Raw genomic sequence first — 18396 nt, forward strand, 5'->3', positions numbered from 1 at the left:
AGAATCTGATGTTCTGAGGACAAGAATGCACACTTTTTGGAGATCTTTTGTTTTTTTCGCCACATTATTTCACTGATGACTGATCATCTCACTGATGATGTGGGGAAAAATAATTCCCCGTATGAAGTAAGTAAAACGACTTACTTCATATCAGAAGTGAGGAAAAGCGAATCCCAAATGTAATTGAAGGATATTGTAACATGGAGATTTCCTGCGGACATGCTGATGGATATTAGAATTTCCAATAGTCATCAGTAGGAAACAGTTTTTGGTGATATATAGTAACCTGTGATGTTGTACACTGTTTGGTTTTGCTTGGGAAAATAGAGAATATATTATTGCATAAAATAGCGCTGATTGCGTGTTGCAAACATCTGCTTGGCCAGCTGATTGCAAAGCTCTGTACAATCGGATTGGTGGGGAAAAGCAGGAAAGTTGGACTCTTGTCTGGTGACTCAGGCTCTACTCTACACAATCCTCATTTATAAAGTGCTTTACAAACTCGAATATTACAGCTAACAACTGGGTTTTCCTTTTTGAGTGCAGCTAGCTGAACAACAGACTGCCCCTTACTGCTAAAGACACAGAGAGTGAAAGTGGACAGTAAGCACATTTCTTAAGTCCAGCTTCACAGACAGTGTTACATCTATGTTGGTTCTTGAGAGTAGGGCTCAATGGTGTAAATTAGCCTTTCCATTTGTAGCGTTTTATGCCTCATTTAACCCTTTAAAGCTAGTTGGAGCGGGCACGCTCTGTTTTGCGTAACTATTTTTAAATCCCGGTAGCTCTGCAACCACGTAAGCTAGCACAATAATTTTTTTTGCATATGAAACCGGAGGAGTTGTACTTACATCTTATGCCATCAGCTTGTCCTAGGTCACAGTTTCCTTCCACATAAAGCTTTGCAAAAACTGCATAAAAAGCGCTTGCAGCAACAAAAACATAATATTCCAGAAACACACTCTGCTGATCCGATCAGCTGTTCATAACACTTCCTATGTTGGAATAGACGTCAGCGCGAACTATTGCATGTCCACCATGACCTGCCCGAAACCGGAAGTGATGTCATTTTGCGGAATTGTAGTTTTTTTTTACCATCAGGGCCTCATGAGCCTATTCTGGTGTTTTTAAAAGTTTTCTTTGACTTTATGACTTTCTGTGTCGTTTCTGGGATGCTTCGGACTCATATTGCACTGCTGGAAATAGTTTATTTTGATGCATATGCTGCTTTTTTGCAAATTTGCATTATAATATTTATTTTCGTTTTTCCTGCAGTATATAAAAATTGGTGTATTTCAAAAATAAAACTATGAAGACGCTCAAAATAAATTTCCTGTGGTAGGAAGCTATTTTGTGCAACTTTTTTGTATTTACAGTTTTGAGGGATAAGCCTCTTAAATTTCTCTAACTAGAAATATATGTTCCATCCATCCATTCGCTTCTGCTTATCCTTTTCAGGGTCGCGGGGGGCGCTGGAGCCTATCCCAGCTGTTGTAGGGCGAGAGGCGGGGTACACCCTGGATAGGTCGCCAGTCTGTCACAGGGCCAACACACAGGGACAGACAACCATTTGCAATCACATTCATTCACACATTCACACCTAGTGACAATTTGGATTATCCAATTAACCTATCCCCACAAGCTGCATGTCTTTGGACGGTGGGAGGAAGCCGGAGTACCCGGAGGGAACCCACGCAAACACGGGGAGAACATGCAAACTCCACACAGAAAGACCCCGGCCTGGTGTTGGAATTGAACTCAGGACCTTCTTGCTGTGCGGCAACGGTGCTAACCACCGTACTGCCCGAGAGCAATATATGACATATATTTCTTCAATATATAAGAAATATATGTTAAAAAAACAAAAACGATTTTCAATTTTTTTGTAGTTTATTGCACTTTTTTGCAATTTATGTAATTACTATGCACTTAATGCAGACATATTATTAGAATCTGGGCTATAATGGTTGTATTGATGTATAGCAACTTGAAATGCTCCCAAAAATGGCACTACAGCATGTAAAAATATAATATAAGCTCTGGCGGACTTGGTTCTATGGTAGGTCTTAAAGGGTTAAGTGTTGAACTGACCTCCAACCTGCCCCGATACAAGTCTGATAAAGCAGCCTTGCAGTTTACCACAACAAGCCTGATCAACACATGTCACATCCTGCAACATACATCAACAATCTAAAAGATTTGTTTAAAGTGTGTGCATGTAACTATTATGACTAGGAGAGTAGAAAAATGCACTTACCATATTATTGACATTTTTGAGAATGGTGGTAAGACCACTGATGACAAGGGAGAACTTGTACTTGGAGATATTAATCAAACATTCCTTGTTGTGCTCTGTGCTGACTTTGGTGTGGGTGTTCTGGTGTCCAACTTTAATGGGAAGCTGAGAAAAAGAACAAAAAAACCCCATGAAATTAGAGGTGAGACATTCAGTAAATAAAATATTTCTGTCGTGGCCTGACTAAAAATTTAGAGAACACCGTTCACCTAGAACATTTTGGCAGGCTTAGCCTTTAAAGCTACACACTGTATGTTGTTTATCCATCCTGCATGATGTGCTATATACTCTTCTCATTTTAATTGCTTTCCTCTGGGATGCATTCATTTAGAGATCCTCTTGTTAAAATTATGTCTCTTTTTAAACTGCCCCTAAGCTATTGTCTGAAAACAATGGGCAACTGCTATAGTTGTTGACTACAGCTTCTACTTCTTGTTTTTCCTATCTTGGGTGCAGGTTATGGTTTACAGAACTATTACAGGGAGTGCAGAATTATTAGGCAAGTTGTATTTTTGAGGAATAATTTTATTATTGAACAACAACCATGTTCTCAATGAACCCAAAAAACTCATTAATATCAAAGCTGAATGTTTTTGGAAGTAGTTTTTAGTTTGTTTTTAGTTTTAGCTATTTTAGGGGAATATCTGTGTGTGCAGGTGACTATTACTGTGCATAATTATTAGACAACTTAACAAAAAACAAATATATACCCATTTCAATGATTTATTTTTACCAGTGAAACCAATATAACATCTCCACATTCACAAATATACATTTCTGACATTCAAAAACAAAACAAAAACAAATCAGCGACCAATATAGCCACCTTTCTTTGCAAGGACACTCAAAAGCCTGCCATCCATGGATTCTGTCAGTGTTTTGATCTGTTCACCATCAACATTGCGTGCAGCAGCAACCACAGCCTCCCAGACACTGTTCAGAGAGGTGTACTGTTTTCCCTCCTTGTAAATCTCACATTTGATGATGGACCACAGGTTCTCAATGGGGTCCAGATCAGGTGAACAAGGAGGCCATGTCATTAGTTTTTCTTCTTTTATACCCTTTCTTGCCAGCCACGCTGTGGAGTACTTGGACGCGTGTGATGGAGCATTGTCCTGCATGAAAATCATGTTTTTCTTGAAGGATGCAGACTTCTTCCTGTACCACTGCTTGAAGAAGGTGTCTTCCAGAAACTGGCAGTAGGACTGGGAGTTGAGCTTGACTCCATCCTCAATCCGAAAAGGCCCCACAAGCTCATCTTTGATGATACCAGGCCAAACCAGTACTCCACCTCCACCTTGCTGGCGTCTGAGTCGGACTGGAGCTCTCTGCCCTTTACCAATCCAGCCACGGGCCCATCCATCTGGCCCATCAAGACTCACTCTCATTTCATCAGTCCATAAAACCTTAGAAAAACCAGTCTTGAGATATTTCTTGGCCCAGTCTTGACGTTTCAGCTTGTGTGTCTTGTTCAGTGGTGGTCATCTTTCAGCCTTTCTTACCTTGGCCATGTCTCTGAGTATTGCACACCTTGTGCTTTTGGGCACTCCAGTGATGTTGCAGCTCTGAAATATGGCCAAACTGGTGGCATTTGCCTAATAATTCTGCACTCCCTGTATGTATGCTTATAAATATAAAATGTATCACCTTTTTGTTCATTGTTATAATTATCAAGACCAACATTAACAAAAAAAACTATTGTCAGATATCCAAGATTGACCCAAGACTGCATTTCTGCCAAACTCCTCTTTTGCTCCGACCATGGTCTTTTTAGTTGCATCCAGTAATGAACTGTTCAAACATGATTATTGTAATAAGGGCATCATGGATATTCACTTTTACAATTTTTTTTTAATATTCATGTATTTATTTTCTTATTTATAGGAAATAAAACAAATACAATCAAAATAATAAACAGTTTTTAAAAGACTTTGTATATCGCCTTGGTACAGATTTCTATCAAACTTCCAAATGTAAATGAAGGAGAACATAAACACAAGTGACACTTGATTGTGATCCGTTTATGCTCCAAGGGAAACAAACAGCAGATGAAGTACAGCACTGGCTCAGTGAAGTTCATATATGGATCAGGTGTGCGACCACCAGTTTGATGAGGTAGTGAACACAGGCGTTCAGCTGTCTCGCTACACTGTGTGTATCTAGAAAAAAACTGTCTGAGAAAAATGTTTATAGCCAAGAAATTGGTGATGAGGGTCAGTTACCTTAATTGGGCTGCTTAACCCTTGTATGGTGTTCGGGTCTGTGAGACCCGTTTTCAGTTTTTTTCAAAAGAAAAATTAAACAATTAATTATTTTTTCAACCTGAAATTCATTGGCTTTGGCTTATTTTCTGTGAAGAACATAAATCCGAACTAATTTTCAATGACCTCATACTGTACCTCCCCCCACGCATTTACATTACATACAAGGTGTTCGGGTCCACTGGACCCAGGTCTAATAAAAGTGTTGAAAGTGTAGGTCCTGTGTTCCCACACTCTGTCTTCCTCCTTTCTGGTGCTGCTGATAGTGTTTTCTTCCCCTCCTGCTCCCACACAAAGTTGCAACATTGTTGAAAATTCAACTACCAACACCGTCTGCTCTGACATTCTCACACATTTTACCCTCTTTCTTGAGGGATCCAAATTTTATTTTCTCATACCCTGTCCCACCTGCAAATTAGGGGCATAATACTATAAATAAGACTTTGCCAGTGTGGTTCTTTATCACAACTGATCAAGATGGCAAAAGATTATCTGCTGCGAGGGCCGTCCAATTGATTTTGGAAGAGAGAGGAGCTTTGGATGATGATGTTGACAAAGAGGTTTCAGAATATTTCACATTTCTGAAAATTCAGAGTCTGACAGTGACTTTGAAGAAGACGATGAGGTTGAGCACCATTTAGTAACAAAACGAAGACGAGTACCCCATCTGCAGCCAGCTCCAGGACCAGAACAAGCCCACCAGACAGCAAGTGAAGAAATATGGATGTCAATAACTGGTGAAATTGAATGGTCTTCTTGCCCAAGAAATGAGCCACCCTGCAGAGCTGTTACTGTGATAAGCCAGGGCCAACACGGCTGACAGGACATCAAGTCTTCATTTGAGCTTTTCATCCCAGATTCCATCCAGAAAATTATTCTGGATTGCAGTAATCTAGAAGGAAGGTGTGTTTTTGGAGAGAGATGGAAGGAGATCTAAGAACCCCAAAGGCCTACTTTGGGGTCCTTATCCTTGCAGGAGTTTTCAGGTCCAAAGGGGAATCCACAGAATCCCTGTGGGATGCAGAAACCGGCACGAACCTTTCCGTGCATCAATGTCTCTGGAAAACTTCCACAAAATTTCCAGGATTATCCGTTTTGATAACCGAGTTGACAGACCAGCTTGACGGCAGAGAGACAAGCTAGCTGCCATCAGGACAGTGTGGGATAAGTGTGTGCAACACCTCCCCCTGTTTTACAAACCTGGGCCTAATGTCACCATTGATGAGCAGCTGATCCCATTCAGTTGTGAAACATATTGCTTCACGTGTAAATGTGTTGTGTCTTTCCACTCACTCCACTTGATTATAACTGATATATTTTTTATAACATTAAAAAACAAAACAAAAAAAACCCGAGAAGCACATTGATTCATAAATGTGATCTAACAAAAGTTAAAGGGAAAAAATTAACCATGTTTGCTGTTCATATGGTTTGTAATTGGGATGAAGTAAACATCTGATGAGTAATTTAACAAAAAATTGTTTGATAGTGTTAATTTGGAAAGCCAAAACTCTGGCGGGTCCACCAGACCCATGAACACTGGCTGAGTAACAAAAATATAAACACCACACAAGGGTTAAATCTGATATTTTCGATACTGGCATCATGCCTTGTCAAGTGTTACCTGCCTTTGTGGAAAGATGTATGCAACATAAAATGTTAAAAAAAAACAACGAAGTCTTTTGAGCCTCAGGCTGTGTCTGCTGAGGTGCCCTCTAGCTGAAGATTTTATTAACATTTCACGTTTTCATTTTAAGTCTTTTACCTTGCTGTAATGTACCATTGCGTAGCAGCTCAAAGATTAACACATATGTTGCTACCAGCTAAGAAAGCATCAACCTAACCCCATGTAGCTGTAACTATTCCAACAACATGATTAGTGCAGCGCAGCACTATTCTCATCATCATTGGCCCTTTGTGCTGTTTAAAAAAATGAAACTAAAAATGGAATCAGAATTGTAAACACTTAATTTTTATTTCAGTTTCAAACATTGAGTTAAAAACAACAACAACAACAACAACAAAAAACAATCTGCAGCTATTGTTGCATGTTGTCTGTAAAAGTTCTTAAATTCTGTTAAGGATTTTAAAGGCTAAGGCTTTTTTAAATTTAAAATGTCAGTGTGTGCAGTGAAGAGTATTTTAGCTAAAATATTATGCATGTCCTAATGAGACATTTATTCATGTTGAATATTACACTGTTTTTATTCTTCATCATAATTCACATTTCTTCAGTGCTGGTGTAGGTCTCCCTGACCAGATTTTGTCTAGTCTTCTCATAAGCTTTTGAGAGTCATTTAATACCATGTAAACTCGCCGGGAACTGTACAGGCTATAGGTCACACTGAAGGTGGGAAAACTTTTGAAATTGTTTACTGTGGTCTAACATCACAAAACCCTGGGTTAACATGGGTGTGCACACTTTTTACATCCACCGTATATATAGCCAATCTATATCTTGGGCTGTTTCTCCCATTCTTCTAAATTCTTTCTGGATACAAAGTACATAGGCAATTCAGAAAATGTCACTGCCAAGAGAACAGCAACATACTTGTAGTTATGATTGTTGCTGCAATAGTATTAGTACTACTACTCCTTTCAGCTGTTTCCTTTAGGGGTCGCCACAGCAGATCATCTGCCTCCATCTCATCCTACCCCTAGCATCTTCAATTATCCTTGTCAGCCAATCACAAAATTATATGGCAACTAGGGCTGTTCGATATAACGATATATATCGGATGACGATATAAAAACATCTATCGTTTCATTTTACGCTATCGTTTGTTTCGTGGTGTCGCAAAATAAACTGTTTACGGCAATATTTTTTCACTGTTTTGATGGTCACTGTAGTGGCTATATTCATTTCTTAAGTTCTCTCTTTCTCTTATATTTAATATAGCCACACTACGGACGGACAAGCGCCTGTTTTTATGCGTTGTCGTTAGCAACAATGACGGTAAAACCATCGCGTGTCCGCTTGTTTATTTTCCACATAAACCTTGCACAATAAAGCTCAAGATCCTGTTGAGACTTTTCAAAATAAACTGAACGACGTGAAAGAGCATGCAGAGTATTTACGGATGAGAAGCAAAAAAGAGCTGGCAGGTGCTAAAAAAAAAAAACAACCTTAGACTCAAACGTTTGAAAAGGCTTTTCCCCGCAGCACGCCGTGTAATAAATACTCACAAAGAAAACAGCGGCCGTTACAATTTATGTCTAAAAATGCATCGCCGCTTGGCATCTTTCTTGGCCTTAAGACAACAATTCTGATGGCTAAAGATCCAAACGGGACACAAAAAAAAAGAAAAAGAAAAAAAAAAATGCATAGTTTCATGCATCGGTTAAAACACTCGACTCCAGGTACACGATGCCCAGCTGGAAACACTTCACGTAAGTCGAGCTGCCCGAGATTCACAGAATTTACAGAAAATGTTACATTTTTGTGATTTATATCGTTATCGGGACGATAGATGTCTTATATTGGGATATGAGATTCTGGTCATATTGCACCTGATGGCAACACAAATGGGGCGATCATGGCTGAAAGAGTTGGCAGTTCGTCTTGTAACCGGAAGGTTGCCGGTTCGAGCCCTAGTTCAGACAGTCTTGGTCGTTGTGTCCTTGGGCAAGACACTTCACCTACCGCCTACTGGTGATGGCCAGAGGGGCCGATGGCGCGATATGGCAGCCTCACTTCTGTCAGTCTGCCCCAGGGCAGCTGTGGCTACAACTGTAGCTTGCCTCCACCAGTGTGTGAATGTGAGAGTGAATGAATAGTGGAATTGTAAAGCGCTTTGAGGGCCCCGAAAAGCACTATATAAATGCAATCCATTATTATTATTATTATTAAATAAAAGTGGAAAGTTATGGGAGTGTTGTCAACAGTGAGAACAGCTATATCACCAGCAATCTCATGTGTAAGCCTGTATATCACCATCGCAAACAAAAAGCCTCTCTGAGCTGATCCCTGATGTAATCCCACTCCCACATTGAACACATCTGTCACACCTACCACACACCTCACTATTGGCTTTCTGTCCTCCCTTGTTCTGCACCACACTGACATACTGCTCTGTCACTCCTGACTTCCTGATATATTACCACAGTACCACACCTGTGGAACTATGCTCTCTCTAGATCCACAAAGATATAGTCTATCGCCTTCTGACCTTCTCTATAGTTCTCCATCATCACTTTAAACCTAAACACCACATCTGTAGTTAGGAATGGGAATTGATAAATTCAAATCCCCATTCCGATTCCATTATAAACATCACTTATCGATTCACTTTCTTATTGATTCTCATTGGCTCCATTTTGAGAGTAACCACCATTGCTAAGCAGCAATAGAAAAAATTACATTACATGCAAATTGCATTTTTTTCGGTCAAACGTTTGTGCATTTTGTTAGGGTAGCACCCTTCTTTGTTTTGATCAGTGTTGGAGTCGTTACTCAAAGTAGTAATTAGTGCACATATTACACAGAAAACTTTCCTCAAAGTAATGCAGTACGTTACTTAATTACTAAGATCTTTCTCTTAGTACAATACAAATCTGACTGCAGAAAGCAAAGACGCAAAGTGATTCCGCATTAGAAACATGAACAGCTAGAAAGGGAGGCTGCAGCCTAACTGTTCATCTGTTTGTTACCTATAGAAGTTAAGGGTCTTGCTGCTGGGATCGGCATTCACTCAGCTTTAGTATTGGGTTCTTGGCTAGCTTAGCATTACTATGTTGTCTGTGCAGATACGTGCAAAGAACTAAAGTTGCAGCATAATGCATTCGTTTCTGTCCTGGATGCAGTTTTCCACTTTACCACTGTGCTCTCGTCCTTTAGAGCAATAAAAATAAATGTCCATATCCACTGCATTGCTATTTTCCTCCTCAATCACCTGATTGTCACGCAAGCACAAAAACCAATAAGCAGAATCAATAGGCAGGCAGACCAACGATTCCAAGGAATTGGACTACCAGGAAACGGTTTTCTAAAAAGAGTAGGTTCTTGATTCCCTGGAGGGAAAATAATTCTGACAGTATATAGCAATATACAGCAGGTAAAATAAGTTTTGAACACATTGCTAATTTTCTAAGTAAATATACATATACACGTTTCTAAAGGTGATATTGATATGAAATTCTCACTAGATGTTGATAACAACCCATCCAATCCACACATGCAAAGAAATCAAACTGATAAATTATGTCCAATAATTAGAAAGAGGGCTGGGCCATATCATACCATTCACGGTAATACCGGTGTAATGTTGGGCAATGATAAAAAAAATGAAATATCACAACAGAATATGGGTAAAACGCGCATGCGCAGTGCCTTTGTTTTCATTAGCACATAATGGAAAAAGCATGGTGGCGATGGAGAATGAGAAGGACGAAAGCGGATCGTTGAATGAAACAGATGAACCACAACTGGTTTGTAAAAATTCTGCAACTTCAGTGGGTGGAGCTGGTTTGGCTTTCGTCCGTCAGATACACACCAAAGCATATTTTTTGGTAGAGCATGCTAGCGGGCCGTCGTTATTACCAAACCGATTTTATGTGCTACACGGCGCTCAAAAATCTGTCAAATGTTTTAGTACAACTTTGCTAAGCTACAAAGCCGCACCGCTTGATGGATTGTCAGAGCACTACGGCTATCGTAGTCAGGAGCCTCGCGGAGAAATACGTACTGTGCTTCAACATAATATTACTGTATTGTGTGTGTATAACCTCTTTTTAAGTCTGAGCAAAGCTGCTTAGAGAGATTGGGATCAGAGGTTTTGTTTTGTGGATATTATACATGGTTATGCTGAGGATATGTCGGCCAATTTCCACTGGAAATGCCTTTTGGTTAAACTGTCAGCAAGGAATTTGCATTTGCACTGTAAAATTTTTATATAACTTTAATGCACATAAAAAACAGCTGCTTGTTTAAGTCAAAATACATTGATGGGTTTTTTTTGCACTAATAAAGTTGTGAAGTTGTAAAGTATTTTGTCTTGCGTCAATTATATCGTCAGTTATATCGTTATCAAATATATATTGTGATAAATATTTTTGGCCATATTCCCCTGCCCTGATTAGAAATGACACAAGGAAAATGTATTGAAAAAATAAACAGGGAAATGGAAAGTCATTAAACCAGCTAAAATCTATTAATAATTAGAAAACGGTCCTGTCACTTAGCGCAAATTATATAATCTAGTTTACTACTGATGGCCTATATAAAAGGTGTCTCATTACCAAGGCGTCACACAAGCAACTTCTCATTATGAGTAAACCAATGAGCTCTCTCAAGACCTTCACAACCTTATTATTGCAAAACATACTGATGGCATTAGTTACTAAAGAAATTCTAAACTACTAAAGGTCCCAGTGTGCACTGTTAGTGCCATAATCTGGAAGTGGAAAAAACATAACTTCACTATAAACTAGTCAAGACCAATTGCTTCCCCCAAGATTTCATACAGAGGTGTGAAAATAATTATCATAAGATTTGTCTGAGAGCCAAAGAGAGCACTAAGAGAGAAAAGACATTCCCGAAAAAAACAAACAAAAAAAACCAAACAAACAATAAAAACCTGCTGCCATTTACATGGATGATGAAGATGAAATGAGAGTGGACATTTAAGGAAGACAGTGATCCCAAACACACAGGGAAGGAAACTCTCAAATGGTTTCAGAGAAGGAAAATAAAGGTTCTAGAATGGCCCAGCAAATCACCTGACCTGTATCCAATTTAAAATCCATGGAAAGAACTATGGTAAATGGCCTGCATTTGTATAGCGCTTTTCTAGTCCCTAAGGACCCCAAAGCGCTTCACACTACATTCAGTCATTCACCCATTCACACACACATTCACACACTGGCGATGGCAAGCTACATTGTAGCCGATATCATAAATTTGGATATCTGCCGATACTGATATGAATCCGATATAGTGTTTTTTAATCAATAAAACTGTTTTTTAATATCTTGCTGCATTTTGTATAAGTTCATACTCAAGTTTAAATAAACAACAACACTAAAGCTATTCTGTTATACCTGTATGTAAAAAATACACTGCACCCAAAATATGTCATAGTTCAGCAAAACTGATCAATCTAATGAACTTAAACCTGCTCCATCCTCCCTATTCTGGTATTTTAAAGAGTACTTAGCAGAAATATTAAGCAACCTAACTAATAGGGTTGCAAACTCCCAGCAAAAAAAATACGGAACCACCCTCCACCTAATGATGCTTAATCGACTTAATCAACTTTAATTTGATGCAGTGTGAAAAAAAATGCACAGAATTAAATTGTCTGTGAAGGTTCTCAGTCATCCAGGTCATCGTAGTCAAAGGAGCTTGCAAAGAAAAGCGTCTGGACTTCTTTAAGTTACTTGAAGACGTTTCACCTCTCATCCGAGAAGCTTCTTTAGTTCTAAGGTCAAATGTGGAGAGTCCCAGATATAAACCCAGTGGGAGTTTCCCCCCCACAGAGGGACAAAAGGACCCCCTGATGATCCTCTAATCGCCTGAGCCAAGGTGTGAAACTGGGTGTGGGTCCCAATCAGCCAGAGTTTCGGGTGTGTTCATTGTGAAACCTGGCCCCACCTTATCATGCGAATTCCTGAGGTCAGATGGCCCAGGATGTGAGTGGGCGTTAAGGCGTCTGGGAAGGAATCTCAAAACTGGATTATAGATGGCAGAGAGTTGGTGTCGTAAACCCCCGCCTCTGTTCAAAGATGGTCGCTCACAGTGGACATAGATGGCTTCTTTCACTCCTCTTTCAAACCATCTGTCCTCTCTGTCCAAAATGTGAACATTGGTATCCTCGAAAGAGTGTCCTTTATCCTTAAGATGCAGATGGACTGCTGAGTCTTGTCCTGTGGAGGTGGCTCTTCTGTGTTGTGCCATGCGCTTGTGAAGTGGCTGTTTGGTCTCTCCAATGTAGAGGTCTGGGCATTCCTCGCTGCACTGTACAGCATACACCACATTGTTAAGTCTGCGTTTTGGCGTTTTGTCTTTCGGGTGAACCAGTTTTTGTCTGAGCGTGTTGCTGGGTCTGAAATGCACCAGGATGTCATGCTTGGAGAAAACTCTCCTCAGGAGAGTTTTCTCCAAGCATGACATCCCAAGCATGAGCCAAGGTGATCCTCTAATCACCTTGGCTCAGGCAATTAGAGGATCATCAGGGGGTCCTTTTGTCCCTCTGTGGGGGGTTACTCCCACTAGGTTTATATCTGGGACTCTCCACCATTTGACCTTAGAACTGAAGAAGCTTCTCGGATGAGAGGTGAAACGTCTTCAAGTAACTTAAAGAAGTCCAGACGCTTTTCTTTGCAAGCTCCTTTGACAGAATTAAATTATTTTTGAAGAATAATTAAATAGATTCAACATCTTTCTTCTACAGAATGGCAGACTGCACAGATGGTATCTTCCCAAAGGAAAAAGTAGTATAGCTTACTAGGGTATATTAGACTTAACAGTTACTATATACAGTAATGGACTTCTATACATTTGACATCAGATTAAAACTTTGGGTGTAAGATTCAGATAATTATTTATAAAAAGCTAGACATTTTAAATTAGAATAACAAAGAAAAGTATGTCTTTGTGCCCCCTTTTCCCTGTTAATGCCCTATCGGCCCCCTTGGCTAAACTTTGCTAGATCCGCCTCTGCACAGTTACCAGCCGTCAGCTACGTAGAAAAAGATCCTGGTGTAGAAAGTAATATTAAATAAATTCTAACAACAGATTATCAAGCTTAAACGTGCTGCTGTTGTTCAGCCGCTGGTTTCCTCTTTCTAGTCCAAAGTGGGCCAAAAACAAAAAAGAGAGACGGACTCGCAACAGAAAAGCCGATCAGCTGATCATTGATCAGTTTCATGATTGAAGTAGCAGCAGGAGAGAGAGGCAGTCGCTCCATATATCGGTTGTTAAGCTTAACGTGGGAATGCTTTACAAAGATTCAGAGACGAACTTACACACTTGCTTTACTTCTCTCTGGGATAACTTCCTCGGAGATGAAATGCTGGTTTGGTAGCGAGGCTCCAAATACACACAGCCGCTCTATCACGTGATGCATACTGCTCCGACGTGCTACGGTTATGAACTGAGTTACGCCGTGTGGCAAGTTTTGTGAGATGGTTTTTGATATTTAATGGATCGGATTACATTTTTTATTTCTCTTCGATATCCGATCCAGTAATTTACGTCAGTATCGGACCGATACCGATACGTAATATCGGATCGGTCCATCTCTAGTCCATACACCTGAAAGTCCCGAAAACGCATTGCGAATTCTGTTTTGAGTCTACGGATGTATCCGTGTATTTCCGTGGTGCTGATGCTGCGCTGAGCGGACAGCTCCTGAAGAATTTGAAGTGTCGGAATGTGGAAATTTCAACATCGCTTGAAAAAAAACTGCCAGCGAGCAACGTCCCTCTCACCGGTAGGCTAAGTTATTTACAAGCTGAATGTGGTTGTTGGGGTTAGCTAAGATACCGTCATTAAGAACGCATAGACACAACTAATGTGTCTATGCGAGCTAATGTGCGATGTGCACCGCTGGCCCAGCCATTTATTTTTAATGCACCTTCTCCGATTAATTCACTGCCTGTTGTGCCATTAGTTAACCCTTCACAGCTGGCACGCGTGCCCAGCGTTGCTGACCCCTGCTGTATACTATGCCAGCCACTTCGTTATGGCATTCCATGTATGCCCTGCCTGCTAGCATCTTGCACGTTGCTGTTATGTGTTGGATTGTCTCAGGGGCATCTTTACACATCCTGCCCTAGAATATTGCCTGGTGTGACAGACCCCAGCCTCTATGCACCTTGTCTTCTGTGCTGTCTTTCAGTAGGATTTCTTGATGTCAGCCACTTCCTCTATCTGCCATAGGTACATAATGTGCAGGGGCTTGTCCTTTCATGATGGTTCCTCCTCCTTCTTGGGTTTCACTGAGCACACGGTCGGTCATGGAAACTTACATTAATTAGTCCCAAGCCTCCTTCCTTCTGCTTAGCGTACAGCCTCACTGTGCTAGACTTAGAATGAAACCCTCCATGCATGGTCAGGAGCTTCCTGGTCTTGATGTCAGTGGCTTCTACCTCCTCCTTTGGCCATCTTATTATCCCAGCAGGGTACCTGATCACGGGCAGGACGTAGTCATTATGTGTTGCATCCTTCTCCCATATGCTCTTCCAGTATTGCTCAGTCTCCACCCTTTGTGGAGCTGTTGTCATATTGTTGCCCTGCCACTGGGAATATACCTTGGATGGTTCTGTGGAGAACAGCTAGTTTATTCTTCTGCCTTCAATCTCTCTGGTATACCTCGTCAAGCGGCTGGCCAAACCTGTGAGTCTTTGTTTGGTAGTTTCCAAGACCTCAGGTATGGACAGCAAGCTCAGATGGCTACATTCTGAGCCGATCACATATCAATCTGATACCAATATCAGCAAACTGGTATCTATACTAGGGATATTTGGATTGCTTCGCCTACTTCTACTAAACCAGTAACATAAAAACTGAAAACATTTTCCAGCAGTGCTGATGTGGTATAGCATTTGGTTTCTTGCTATACATACCATCACAGCAATCACACGTAATCCATTTTCTTTTCTACTGTATTACAAAAAATTAATGCAACTCATCTGCACCTCTTCAAGTATTTGTCAGACTCAATAGCTTGGTCTCAGTAATGATAGAAATGCTATATAATATTTATTCATTACATTTTTTCTTTTCTTGTTTATTTTAAAGCTTCATTGTAACTGCTACTATACTAGTACAAAAAAGTATACTTCAAAATGTTGACATTTTTTGGGAAGTGAAAATCCTTCACAGTAGCAACCCAAAAACTGACCACATATAACAAACATACTTAACAAAATCTATGTAATCTCAAATAATTTCTTTGATATTTTAACAGTTTTGATTTTATAGTCAAAAAATAATAATAATTTTAAATTAGTAACTTTTGCTAGGTTTACAGCTACCATCCACACAAGTCTGGGTTTCTAAAATTCAGACTTTTCTTGGGAAAACTTCTTACCTGTTTTTTCTCCCCGGTCTGAACAAGCATAAAGAAATTTTTGGAAACAGTGACACAGACACACGTATGTGCTTCCTGATTGGATCTTATCAATCATGTTTCCTCAACTGACTTGTCACATCAGTATCTTGTGACTCTTTTCCAAAGGAAACAAAAACAAAGTGCTTAAATCAGCACACAAAGAATTACAAGGGTTGCTTGCTGGCTTTGTTGTCCATGTCTATTTTATACATGCAGATAGCGTGACCAGTCAATTAACTGTAATGGTCACCTATTAATTTTCAAGTATGGACATAGATCATTCCTCAAATGCTGCCAAAATGCTTGTCTACAAGGAAATTTTCAACTGCCATTTTAAAATTAAAGTTTTTAATATCTCTTCTCTCTCTCTCTCTCTCTCTCTCTCTCTCTCTCTCTCTCTCTCTATATATATATATATATATATATATATATATATATAAACAAAATGTAATATTAGACAAATACAAGTAAAAATCAAAGGCTTTTAAATGTTGAGTTAATTTATTAAGAGAAAAAGAAAAGATACTTTTTCACATAGACCTAGATAGGTTTAGGTAAATTGAAAAAGGAGGGCCAGATGTCCTTGGGTTATCCTTGTCTAACATTAAAATTTGCTCTGAATCATGTAAGTGTGACAAATATCCCCCCCAAAAAAATACGACAAAGGTTGTTTTTTTTAAAAAAAAAAAAAAAAAAAAAGCAAGGTAGGCAGTAAGCAATATAAACACTGACCATTAAATGCTTTTTCTATTAATTATTAATATTAGTGTCTTCCAAACACGCTCAGATTGCTCAAAATGTAATAGTGTCAATGACAAACTATGTGTATTTCAGCACAGACTGTTGCCTGTGAGGTTTTAATTGGAGTTTGGTGCAATAATAACTAACAAGTAGATGTAACACCGAAAGCCACTTTTTCCAGTGGTAGTAATCCAGGCTAAGCTGCTAAATCCTACGTACAAGCCATGATCTGTATCAACTAACACCCAAGACAACTTAAGAAAAGCGAATTACTTTTCACAATCACAATCTACCAAAATTAACTTTGACTACTGTCTGACTGGGAGGTTTTTTCTTTTGTAAACAGCTGATGCATGTTTTGTCGACGTCGTAGATGTGTCATACTTAAAGGAAATAACTAATACGAACACACATTGTAACAAGAGCTAAGTTTTGAGTATAAACTGATATGGATTTCTCTTACAAATAAAGAAAAGCAGGCGTCTCACAGTAACTGTTAAGAAAATAGCTGTTAGAAAGAGGCGCATTAACTTTTAGTACTCACACCCCAGTAAGTTCATAAGATATTTTGGATGCAGTGTGCTACCCCAGCCACATCTTTTTTGTTTACATTAGAAAGCTAGGCCTGCTAATGTTAGCTACCTAGCTGACAAGAGAGAAAACGACAGATCAACTTTAAATGGCATACAGACGTGTCTTCACTGGTTCAAATGTTCTAGATATAATGTTTTATTAACATTATTCCCCACTGGAACAGGCAAATCCCAACAGCTCAATTATAATATGAGATAAACGTGCTAACTGATCGTGGAGACAGCGCTAGCTAGAAAGACCTCATCTTCAGTGTTTTGCAGCTGGAAGAAGCAAACACAGTACACTACAGTGGAGAAAGTACATTTGACAAATGAATCGGTATTTAATTCGATTTTCAAAACACCTCGTTGCTGTATATATTACGTTAATTAGAGTACTTCAGCGTCAACACTACCGAAGCTTGCTACACCCATCTACTGAATGAGCCCATCTTACCTGCTCATCAAATCTAGTAATCACGGCCTGGACCCATTCCACTGGTTTGTGAGCCGCCATGACCAGGCGGACGGACACCGCAGCCCTCTGCTGCTAAATCCAAGATGCAAGACCGCAGCTGACGGGCTTAGTAATGCATGGAAATTGTCTTGAATCTGTGGGAAAGGACGAAAGGGGCGAGATTTTTTCTCCTTCTTTAGGATTCACCATCCCACCGCCATGACACACTACCGGAAGTCTTCTTCACAGAAACTGACTGGGGGGCGGGCGGTGCAGGGTCAAGTTAGCCGTAATGAAAAAGGACACTTCCAGGCACTGTTTTCAAGATTCATCATCATTTTGATTTTCATTATGCAACATGTATGCTACATGTAACACGGTATGCTATGCCAACAGATACACATAAATATATATAAATATATATACATTGATATATATTTGTGTGTGTGTGTGTATATATATATATATATATACATATGTGTGTGTGTGTGTGTGTGTGTGTGTGTGTGTGTGTGTGTGTGTGTGTGTGTGTGTGTGTGTGTGTGTGTGTGTGTGTTTGGACACGTTCCAATTTCGTTGTACTATTGTACTAGGTATGACTGTGCAATGACAATAAAGAGTTATCTCTCAAACTAGAACTCTGTTCACAGACGCTAGAAGACTCGTACAGTTGTGCCTTTGTTTACCACTATCAGTGGCCTCACAGGAGAGATACTTCTTTAACTTGAGATCACTGAAATCATGGTTACAGTCCACTATATCGCATGTCCGTCCAATGTCCACACAGGCATTTTGAATAAGAAATATAGACATTAGAGTCCACATGAAGGAATTTATGAGGGCTCTCTTCAGACCCTGAGCCACATTTGGTATTGCACCCCTGCACCAAGATAAAGGTAAAGCTTTAACTTGTTATGAACACTTAAAACATTGTTATTAAGCATGAATATATCCTTGCTGCAAAATGGATTTAGCCATTTTGTATGCTTTGAAAATGCGTCTTTTGGGTTAGTTC

The 18396-nt window shown here is 39.7% G+C and overlaps 1 protein-coding gene across 4 annotated transcripts in view; it reads right to left on the reverse strand.

Moving 5' to 3' along the window:
• The window catches only part of nf1a (neurofibromin 1a), a 132725-nt gene extending 115064 nt beyond the window's left edge, over nt 1–17661 (reverse strand). For all 4 annotated transcript variants that reach the window (XM_026191696.1, XM_026191695.1, XM_026191697.1 and 1 more), the window contains exons 1-2: nt 17382–17661; nt 2258–2401 (exon numbers count right to left, since the gene is read on the reverse strand). In XM_026191696.1, coding sequence (XP_026047481.1) covers nt 2258–2401; nt 17382–17441 — 204 coding nt within the window. In that variant the 5' untranslated portion in view covers nt 17442–17661. The remainder of the gene's footprint in view (nt 1–2257; nt 2402–17381) is intronic.
• Nucleotides 17662–18396: the final 735 nt, after the last annotated feature.

Source organism: Astatotilapia calliptera, chromosome 14 (genome assembly GCF_900246225.1).
Source record: "Astatotilapia calliptera chromosome 14, fAstCal1.2, whole genome shotgun sequence".
Classification (NCBI taxonomy): domain Eukaryota; kingdom Metazoa; phylum Chordata; class Actinopteri; order Cichliformes; family Cichlidae; genus Astatotilapia; species Astatotilapia calliptera.